The 11906-nt window shown below is 33.8% G+C and overlaps 1 protein-coding gene across 1 annotated transcript in view; it reads right to left on the reverse strand.

Moving 5' to 3' along the window:
• Window positions 1–11906, reverse strand: part of CADPS2 (calcium dependent secretion activator 2) — a 375602-nt gene that overhangs the window by 15740 nt on the left and 347956 nt on the right. The window contains exon 25 of the mRNA XM_023528883.1: window positions 6352–6459. Coding sequence (XP_023384651.1) covers window positions 6352–6459 — 108 coding nt within the window. The remainder of the gene's footprint in view (window positions 1–6351; window positions 6460–11906) is intronic.

Genomic DNA, 11906 nt, shown 5'->3' on the forward strand with positions numbered 1-11906 from the left:
TCTCAGATCAGTTTGTGAGTTTTTTTTTTTTTTTTTTTTTTTAAGTCCTGAGCACCATTAAAGGTGAGTTAAGGCTCTGGTGGGAATCTAAAGAGCATCAGCAAATCTGAGCACTGCTCAGCTTTTGAATTGCTTTTCTTCTTCTCAGTTCTTTTAAATGGTTTTCTATGGCAGGAACATTTTTCTTAATTAGTCACAGCTAATTAGTGTTCTGGCATAGACAAGTAATCAGAAATGTCAGAGCTGCAAGGCTACATCTCCCTAATCCTTTGATAATAATTTAGCCTCCTGGGAGGGCCCCAAGCTGCGGTAAGTAGTGACTGACAATAAGGCAAAATTAGGTGGGCAGCAGACCATTAGGATAGAAAAATAAAAAGCACTACCCAACCCTGCTGAGCACCATCAGGCAACTAACTGCACTGCCAGATGAGGTGCCTGTTTAAGCCTGTGTTGTTAATTAGCTGATTCTACCAGACCTGCCACATATGTCCAGGTGCCTCATGCAAAGATGTGTATTTCTGGGAATGTGCCAAATGACAGTTGTGTTCCATGATCACATTTCAAGAATATAAGTAAGAAGTCCACATATTTCTTGACGATTCTTTTGAATTATCAAAGAAAAAAGATCAACAAGCTACAATACATTTTCTTGTTGAGTTTCTTTTAGGCAATTAGGCACGCTTATCTCAAGTTTCTCAGGTTTTAATTCATCAACAGCTTAGATTCAAATGAGGGCCTCTGGCCGCCCTGAGCCTCGTCTAGACTTGCCAAAGCTATTTTGGCACACACCAGACATCTAAAGTAGATCCTTTTATAAATTCTTACACTTACAAATAATAACTTAACATTAAAATAAGGATTATTAACTTAAATGCAGCAGACGGCTGTAATTTGAGAGCAGAGGTTTAAAAGAGAAACAAACTTTGAGGGGAAAAAATAGCTAAAAAGCAAGCTCTGTATGGGATTTACTGAGGCAAAAGAAAATATACAGAACAAGTTTGACTATGACTGTCTTAAAAGAAGTTAAACAACTTCAATGTGAGTCTAAATACTGTAGGTAAAACAAACCAGGAATATATGCAATTAAAAAAAAAAAAAACCACTACCTGGTAAACAATGTGCTAAAGCAGCTAACTACTGTTAAAACACGTGAAGTGAATGAAATGCTGCTCCTGTAACAGATGTCAAATATAGTGAAACTTTTTATCTACCTTTAGTACACAATGAGGAACCAGGGTGCACAACATAACAATGTTTAAAAATAAATTATCTCAAATAGGCTCGAGTACATCATTAAACTTACATCATTCTGTTCTATTGATGGAAAAAGAAAATGATTATGAGTGATATTAAAATAAAATTTTTAGTGTTGATAGAAAAATCATGGTTGGACATAATGGGCCCACAGTTAATGTTTTATATAAAGATAAAACCAAAAAGAAAATACTCCATAATGGGAATATATACTAATTTATGTAGTCTATATGACTTTCCAGTTATTTGAGAGTGAAAGATCATTGAAAAGAGGAAAACTGCTATTTTAAAATCAACATTCACATATAAAATAATAGATTTATAAGATTACAGAATTTTATGAAATGCAAGCGGGCAAAGAAGTCTTCAGCCTTAATAGGTTCCAGTCTGCATTCTAATAAAGAGGCTGACTATATACACAAAGAAATTCACCCAAAGAATATGACTGAAAATGTAGATGGTCAGCTCTAGATACATACCACTAAGGGTATTATGAAAGGAAAGTTTTATCTAGCGGCCCTTATTAGCCATGCTCTGTCGATTTCAACTATTCTTGGAAATCAACATGACAATAAACTGAATCTTTAAAGAACTTAAGAATAGTAGTGTTGATCTTACTGAGGATGAATAAATTCTCAAATCAAAAAAAATCGAGGCATTGGTGTGAAACTCTAAACTCAAAAACTCTGAGCATTTTCACCCTTTCTTATTTGGGATTCCAGGGACAAAAAAGAGCACGGAAGTGCAAAATTAGTTTTCTTTTGAGGAGCACATGTACCTGAAGTAGTTCTAGGTTTTGTTTTTCTTTTTATCTTATGTCTTAACGTGGCTACTGAACTCATTTATATAGTTTAGGTCAATTTTACTTAAAATGTTTAGAGTTTCTTTATTGAAAAGAATTCTTTTCAAGGAAAGTCCTGAGAAATTAATGCTTTATAAAATACCATTTGGACAAATGGAACTGATTAACTATCATTTAAAGAATTAGTTTTAATTTTACAAGACGTCGCAACAATATTTTTTAAAAAATGTCATTGAGATGAAACTCCTCAACAATTAAATATTTAATCAGTTTATAACACAAGAGAATGTTTAATCTGCATGATTTACCAATTAAATACTGCACCCTGATGTGTCTTCAGCAATGTGAGAGCTAAAATGAAATAGTTTCAAAGAGACGCAAGGTGGGCAATGCTCAATAAATGTACAAAGGTTTGGAGTGGTAGGTCTGCTCTCTATCCCAGACAATCTGACGCACTTTAGTCAACTCCTAACTGCCTCAGTACTGTAAGATTCTTGGACATTAAGAAATGACTGTAGAGGGTGCTCTTGTGGTAATTACTCTAGATGTCAATTTTGACTTCTGAAACATGACCATTTTCCAGCCCAGAGATCCGAAGCTCTCGAGGGCTGTTACCAGCATCTCTCCTGACACATGGGTACCTCTGGCTGGCACTGTGTGTCCTGAAACCTGAGAGTGTGGGAAGAAACATTAGAGTGGGCATTAAAAATGAGATTTAAGAATTAGAAAATCATTGTCATAGTTTTATATTGGGATTAGACAAGTTGTAGATGGTTTTGATTTGATAAAACTTAAAAAAATCTTATCAATGATGTTTCGTATGTAAGAAAAAGGACATTGGGGTAAGAGATTGTCTACAAAGCAGAAAAACCTTTTGGTGAACCCATGATCTCTCCATTTACAGAACTTCCTTTAAGATTTCTCTTACCCAGATAAGTCACATTTAAAAAAAAAATTGAAATAGTAAATTTAACATGTAGATTTTAAACTTAGCATGTATACCAATGACCAGTAGAGAGGCAGAGACAGTCTGTGTTGAAAATATTCTAGACTCAGAGAAAGCATGAATACAGAATATATGAGTTCCAAATATTTTTCTAAATTTAGGGTTTGGAACTCAGGTGGTAGAGACATAGAACATCGTATGGCATAGATGTTTTTGTATAGAGAATCTCTTTTCTATCTTCTTATCCATTGCACTTGGGTAGTGTACCCTGCTTTCCCCTGACCATCATACACACGCAAAAACTTAAGAATTTCTATTCTGGGGTGCAAGACTCATAGTGCAACCAATGCAGTAATTTTTGTCAATATCACTAAAATTAAAACTTATTTGAGTTGGTTTAAAGTCTGAAAGGGATTTCAGGAACCATCTGGAACTTTTTCGGTTTACGTGTACCAACTGTACTGAGTCTTTAACAGGTGACATAACTTCTTAACCCACTCAGACAGTTAATAGCAGAGCTATGGCTGGAACTCAGGTTTTTGGATTCCTGGTCCAGCCCTCTTTCCACAACACTGTTTTATCATTTCAAATTTTGTAAGTATGAAGTAAGGCAAAAATAGCATGGACTTTGAGACTAGAGAGACACAATTTCAAAGTCTGATTCAACACTTAAGTCACTTCTCTGAGTGGCAGATTCCTTAACCTGAAAATGAGGATAAAATGGGGAAAATTGGCATCGAGCTCAGAAGGTTAGAAATGATATAGGTAAAGCACCTACCACACTTGCTGGTACATGGAGGTGCTCGGAAATGGTAGTGGTGACAGCTAAGCCTATTATTACTTTCTTGATAATTTTGATAAATTTAACCGCTTATGGAGCGAAGTAGAATGTCTTGATATTTGTCCTATTATTAAGTTTTTTGATCTTCAAAGAATACTTTTAGTTTTAATATTTTGAGATTTTGTGTGTGTGTTTGTGTGTGTGCACGCGTGCATATTTCCCTTTACATCAGCAGTTAGGTGCCTTCATTTCCTTACATACTCAGATACTCAGAAAGTACTTTAACTAGAATAGCAAAAGTTTGTCATAACGCCTAATAAAACTGTTCTCTTCCATCTTTTATCTGTAACAGACTAAGGTTGCTAACAGTATTTATAGAGTCATTATTTTCAACTGTTTCCTGACACCTAACAATATTTTAAGCTCCAGCCAAGTGGATTTCCAATAATTATATAATGTCTCTCAGTAATGATCTGTTGCTGAAGATACACATTCTATTTTACCTTTCAACACATACTTGATAACCTCTCATTTACTAACTGTAATTGAGGCAAATTCAGCTTTGGCTAATTAGGGGCTCTTAGTATCTCCCTCAAACATGTTATTTTTGATGACATATCAATAGTATTAGAGTCTACTTTTTATTTTTAATTACACTAATACAAATGTGCAACTTAAAAATATTAGAGTGTTTAAGGACATTATAACTCTTTTACGAATAACAAGTCCTGTGCTGTACTGGGATATGCAAAATGACAAAAGCTTCATGACCAACACAGAATGGTTGCTTGTCAAGGGCTCTTTTTAGAACCAATCTTACAGCTATGTCAAATGTTTAGGCATCTAAAGGAAAGTATATATAACCAGGACAATTAAACTAGCACATTTTAATGTTGGCCTCCTTCTGTCCACTTTACTTAGCTCTGTTGTTATTGTTGCCACACAAAAAGTCTTCAGAAGTTAGGTGAATGAAGAGGAGTTGGAGTGGAAATATCTTTAGTTGGTGAATGAAGTTTGGTGAATGAAGAGGAGTTGGAAATATCTTTATGGAGAAAAAAGTTCTACCTCTGTTATGAACTGATGGCAAGCTTTGTAGTAAATAGGTCACCATGACAAAAAATCGAAGATGTTAAGAAAACACACATACCGCACCCCCTCCCCCAACACACACACACATACACTATCTACGATGGCCTATTTTCAAAATGACTACCTTTTTTTTCACCACAGAATATGTGCTTTAGCTATACTAAGAAGAAACACAATAGGAATGACATCAATTCAACTTTCCTTTTCTGTTCAACATTTTTGAAAACTACCACATAAGCAAAAAAAGTAAGAGAACTTGGAAGTGAAACATATGTTTGTAAATTCAAAGCAATAGCAAATGGAAGCAGAAGTTGCTAAAATGGTTTCAGTATTTTGTAAAAGAGCCAGCTGGATGGATGATAATTTTTCTACCCCTGCAGGGCATCAAAGCTTTTAGGAAATCATTCTTTTCACACATATTAACACTTAGCTTATTAAAACAGATGATACTTTTATTGTAAAACAGTTTTGGTAGAGGCCAGAAACATAAAGTATGAAAGATAAGACTCATTTTGACCACCCAATCTGACAAACAGTGAACACTGACATGACAGACCATGGCGGAGATGATGACGTAGCAAGACCTTCTGTAACTGCCACAGCTGAAGTGTCACCATGGAGCCCGTGAATTGCTGTTATGAAAACATTTGTGGTAACTTGCATAATTAAATAGAACTGCCAGAAAAGCATTTCTAAAATGCAGAGATGTACATAAATACAGTTCAAAGCAAATATCACATTTCAGAATCAGCATTGTGGTGAATTAAGCAAAGTTATGCGACAAGCCAAGTACCATTTCCTTTAAATTGGCTGTTAGTAATTACAAATGAATGACAACATTGTTATTGAAATGGACTGCTCTCTTAGTCTCCTTTACAGATACTCAAGAAAGGACACTAGATGATCATGGTGTCTAGAATCACAATCCCCCATTTCTAGGAGCTGCTATGCCTAAATGAAGACCTTCATACTGATAAAGCTGCGGTGTTATAACTGAGAACGTACATCAGCACTGTAAATCAAAGTAAAAATGTTCAACAACAGTAGAGTGGCAGATAGATATTTAGCTTTCTGCACCCTATTCCTTTGTTTAACTAAAGAATATTTTACGGACTTAAAAAAACTTTTATGGTTTGGGGACGAATCCATTACAATCTGATTCTGTTTGTGGAACACGGCAAAGGCAAGTGAAATGATGCTACATACACAATGGTAAACTGATTAGCATCTTGCTTGTTAAAATTAACCTTACAAGGTTTTTCAAACTCTCATTCTAACAGTGACAGTTCTCATGTGCAAAAAGAAGCCAATTAAGGCTTCTGTCAGTAGTCAAAGCAATAAAATTATCAACTATAATAGCTACAGAGAAGAAAAAGGATCAAAAAAGGAGAGATGGCTTTGCAAACATGCCATCAAAATGCAACTTTCCCCTTCACAGCGTCTATAATGCCAGCATACCTTGCAAAGGTAGTTACTTACATCAAACAGCTTTTCTATATACATTTCTTCGTTGACCTTTTCTCGAAGAATATCCTGGTTTTGCCGAACAAACATAATATAGGTGTCTGCCAGATCCATTCCTGGTTTCTGTTGTGAGGGAAAAGCATGGGGAATAAGATATCAGGTATCGATTGAGAAGATATGATTTAATCACCACCCTGGAAAATCATTCACTATATCATTTCAAAAATTGCACTAGAAAAATATGCTCGAGATCAAGTCAACGATGAGCACCTTCAGTAAATTCCATAATTAAAGTAAATAAAAGTTTATCACTGATGTCTATAACTCAAGGTCTCAGTGATCCATCATTATTAAAATGATTAGAAATATGTGGTTGCAAACTAGAAAATATCTTTCTTTCTAAATGGCTATCTTGAAGGGTCAATATGCCAAGCAGTATAAATGAATGAATTTTTCATAAAAGTTCCACCTGCAATAATCATTTCCTAATTGCAAATATAATTTTCTTTCCATCAACCGCTGGCTGGTTTATCCATATATATTAAAAACAAAAATGTTAGCTTTCCTTGGGTTTCTTCCTCAATGACTGTGGGTGCTCAAGAAATACAAATTAAAATTTCTTATTACCCTGAATAAAGCATTATTAGGAAAGTACCGGGCAGAAGACATTTAATGTATTACAAAGTGAAACTTAAACCAAAAGTTTGTGAGTTATCCACTGCTTCTATTCTTTCACATTTATTGGCAGCATCTCAAGGATTTATTTTATTTTAGAAATGCAATATAAGTATTAATGAACTAGTCTCTGCTGAAGAGCCAAAGTGTGGATTCATAACTTTCCAAACTTATCCAACATTTGGTGCCTTCCAATATTAGAGGAGATAAGGCAGTTAATATAATTCCTCCTTGCTATAGAGTCTAAAATCAATACTAGAAAGGACAAAAACCTGAATGGCTCCTGAAAAGTTTTCCTTCTAAACTTATCTTTAGTTCTTTCTTGAGTTTCATATAGCTGGACTACTTAATGAAAACGCATATTTGTATTATCTACACCTGTGGTTGAGTTATAATCTATATTTATTTGATTAGAATATGGCATGAAAAATAACAACATTATAGAACTGATGCCCAGATAAATCAGTTCGTCTTGCATCAGTTCATACCCACAGATGCCCTTATAACCTCTATCGAAAGACTCACTTTGCAAAAGTAAATATTGCAAGGAAAATAGGTGAAAGAGGATATGGATCATTTAACAGTTAAATTATTAAATGATCCATATCCTTGGAAAAACAACTCAAGATTTACATCTGAGTGATGCTAGGATGCTGGTAGTGTCTGTCTTCTCCTTAAATGAAAGAAAGTTCTCACACTTTTTTTTTTGGTGGGGGCGGGGGGATTCTATTTTATATATAATAATAAAATTTCCCATCTCTTAACCAGTGCACAGGCAATGAGCATAGCTCATTACTGAAAACTAATTTGATTTTTTTGGTAACAAAGTTATTTCTCAGTAATTAGAATCACAGCAAGTTTTTACTGTTCTTGTATTTAGCCTAAAGGTAAATATATACCACATAAATTCAAGGATCCTTTCAAACATAACCCATAACAAAATTAGTTATCAGTTATAATTTGAAACCACTATTAATATAAATAACTTCACTGGTCTTTCTTTCAAGAGCTTCTATTGACAATGTAGGTAATATATTCTAAACATAAATAGAGACAACTTATTAAATTCATTCCTTCACTGTTTTCTGCATGATTCTCATAGCGAAGGTTTGAAAGCTTAAATAACTATGAGAGTAATCAAGAGAAACCTGGGTTGTTTTCTTTTGGGGGTGTTATACTTCAGTTTTTCCAGTGAAGAGGGTTTTGTAGGAAGGTTTTGATTTGTACAAAGATTACTAACTACCCTTAATATGTGAGGACGACTAATCCATTAGTGTTTCTCTCCATGTCCTCAAACTTTGTCAAAACACTGAAAATGAGAAAATTTGGAAAGCATACTGCTGAAGAATGAAAATGACATATGAAAGATTTTCTATACATAATAATGAGTTAGGCCAGCATCTGACTTTCAGTCAGGTGCATGGAAACAAAACGCTATGATATATATAATACCGAGGCAGTTGGGTGCAGCCCAGCTAACCTGGGAGTTCAAGAATAGGCAAATGAGAGGCTTGCCTTCACCACTTCCTCCATCCCAACCCCATTTTTATTTGTCTTTCAAAGGAAGAGCATGCTTAGAAATTTAATCTAGTCGATCACTTAACCCATCAGATCCACTGGAAACTAAGTTATGGCCAGGAAGACTGGAGAATAATGACTTTAAACACTTGCCATAGACTCTGAGGTAATTTTTGATTGTCTCCTTGATCATTTTCAAGATAACATTAGAAATCATGAAACACTGTCCAGGAAGAGTTTATCTTCTACCATCTAAAACTAACAAACACTTTACAGATTAAGCCTTAAAAAAACCAAATGCCGTTGCCTTTGGCAGTGCCAAGGAATATAATACTGAAATCCGTAAGCTGAGATAGTTCCACGACTTTCCAAAGAAATAAAAATCTCTGGTTGAGGGTGTGAGGCAAAGCTCATTTAAAAGTTTGTGTCAACAAATTAACTGTTTCTATCTTTTTCTTCTTCCGTTTAGAAATTACATTTTATCTCCTTTTGGCAAATTAAGATCCACTTGCCTGGAAAACAAAACCTAGAATTCTTACATTGCTCATTAGCATTAGTCTTCCTTTATCTTTGAGCTGTTTACCTATTCTTGAAACTTTGACATATGGGAATTTCACACCTAGTGAATATATTTTCATGTAGCTTGTGGCATGAGGCTATAATCATTAAAAGAATATACACAAGTAAGAGTAACTGCAACAGCTGGTGACATTTACCAATTAGAATTATAGTTCTTTAAAACACTTTATCCTTCCTTTGGTGTATGAAGGGTAATTATCTCTGATAAATTGCTGAAAAAGATGTAATTTTCCTTTTAAACAGTTTCTACTTACAGTACAAATGTGTTTAGATAGAAGACATTATCGCTGGTTCAGTGATCCTTTGTGCAAAGACACTTTTATGGCAGTAAAATTTACATACTTTAGAAGTCACTACATCTAATTCCATTATTATATGTTATCTTGTTAAGAAATGGAGTTAAAAAATAAAAAACTGAGCAAAATCTGTTAAGTTTTTGTTTTCTGGAGTGTAAATGAAAAGAATGCATTTCATTGCAACATAGAGACAGAATATTACTACAAATTCTGGTGCAAGCGAGTGCCCACCAGCCTTACCCACCACGCTTATCAAAGAAGAGACCTATTACACTTCAACAACGGTGGGTCTGAATGAGTTTGTACGAAGAATTTTGTATTCTAGAGAGCCATATTTAGAGATCTTTTCTGTATTGGTAATTAAATTACAGCTTTCCTAATGAATATGAGAAAATAACAATTAAAAACCACATAGCAAGCATGCTATGTATTAAATACCATTTAGAATAAATGCTTTTTCTAATACTCCCATTTAAACCACGGAGAGCCTCAGTTCACGAAGCACTAAATTCTCCATCTTGTTTATTAGGGTAGTAATTTCTAAATCAAAATAGAAGTTCCTGAGTTACTTCTGATTCAGTTCAGAAAAGAACAGAATTTGGCTAACGAAGCTGTAATAAAAGGTCACAAAAATCTAAAAAATTCCTCCTTGAGCATAAAAAAATCAATAAATATCGAAGGAAATAAAGTATGGTAAGGTGAGTTCCTCTGACACTGGTTGCATAAGTAATAGAATACACCAGTGAGTGAATGAGTTTAAATAAGGGTGCAGACTCCAGCAAAATTTTTCAAGTGTTAATCACTAGTTAACCTAGTGAGACGAACATGCTGTTTAAAAAAAAAGAGAAAAAAAAATCTTTGTTAATTACATGCTGCAAATGCTCGTACTTCCTGCTGCTACACCTAATCCCACAGGTGCAAGTCTTCACTTTCCCCATTCATGTGTAGGTGGGTGCGATGCTGCAGTCATTTTTCACAGCAACAGATTAAGATACAGAAGAAGCCGCTTAACCTTCCACTGGAGGTTAACAATACACTATGCAAACACTGTCATATCTATTTAACAAGAAGACAAAATTTTAAATATACTATTCTAGTCTTAAAGATTAACTGGAAGCTACAGTATGATTGATTTAATTTAAAAGTGCACTTCTTATAACTTAAAAAAGCTTGCCTTGAAGGAAACAATCAAGAGTGGAACTGTGATATCCTGAATCTATGATAGTCTGCATGCTTCATAAACAAAATACCTGCATCTGATCACTATTAGCATTTGGGAAAAAAATGTATCTTGTAAGATTTAAAACAATAGCAGGTCTTCTCAATTTTAAATTGTAATAGAAATAATTTATATCTCAGCTTGGCATTTCAGATTCAGAAACAGTTTATAATTGATCATCAAGGAATAGAGGATATTAATTCTACAAACACATAACTTATCCCAGGTATTGCTAAAAATGATTTTTTTCCTTCGCTGTTTAATATATCTTTATTACTTTGGCATTTATGTAGTGCTTTCTGTACTTTTATATGTGAGTAAAAATGTTCTTAAAAGCTCAGCTTTTCAATAGCATTTGGAGCAGTTTAAATAACATATGTTCTCAAATACTTTAAAATACAGGTTTTGAGTATAGCTATAATGGTTATGTTGTAAAAAATATATATTTTTTATAAGTTTTCTACAAAGTTGAAAAATTCTATTGTATTCACAGAAAAGCAAAAGGAAATACAAAGAACCAAAGCCTTCAACTAGATTTATGCCAACTTAAATATTATATAAGCCCAGGAAAACAAATAATTCACAAAAAGGGGGAGAAAAAAATGCAAACAATAAAAAATTCACAAGGATATAAAATTTTCAAGATTATCTAATAGTAGTTTATCTATTTCTTAAACAACAAATGAAACAATTCTCATTGTTCTCTAGAAAAATTCCAAACTGCTATTTCAAACAGCGAAACAACCAGAGTTACCTTTCTCTTTGTTAAATTTAGTAGTATTCGAAATTCTATTAATTAATATTATTATGTATTTTGTCTCTAAATTGAGAAGAACATTAAAGACACTGGCATGCAGATCCTTTTGAAAACACCTTTTAGACTTGCAGCATATAATGTTTTAAATGTATCTGTCCATTTCATTCAGTCTCACATTTTTAAGGGAGGGTTCCATTACTCCAGAGTTCTTTCTTCTGTCTGCTCTCTGTGAGTATAACCAGTAAAAAGCAAATTCTTAGCATAATACTATCTATGAGAGTATCTGAAGTAACACTCTGCTATAATTAATGCTCCTATAAATTGGGTAGTCATATTGAATTCATTCTTAACATTCATATGAACGCTCCACACAATTTCTTCTAAGTAGTGACACAGTTTATGCATTTATTGATATCTAAGCATTAGTGTGTTCAAACATTTTTGTTGTATCACTGGGGGAAATCCTTCTAAAGAGGAGGTTTTAAATATTAAATATTAAAATTTTAAATATTAAAAGGAGTACTGA

The sequence above is a fragment of the Pteropus vampyrus genome, unplaced genomic scaffold (assembly GCF_000151845.1).
Source record: "Pteropus vampyrus isolate Shadow unplaced genomic scaffold, Pvam_2.0 Scaffold33, whole genome shotgun sequence".
Lineage (NCBI taxonomy): Eukaryota > Metazoa > Chordata > Mammalia > Chiroptera > Pteropodidae > Pteropus > Pteropus vampyrus.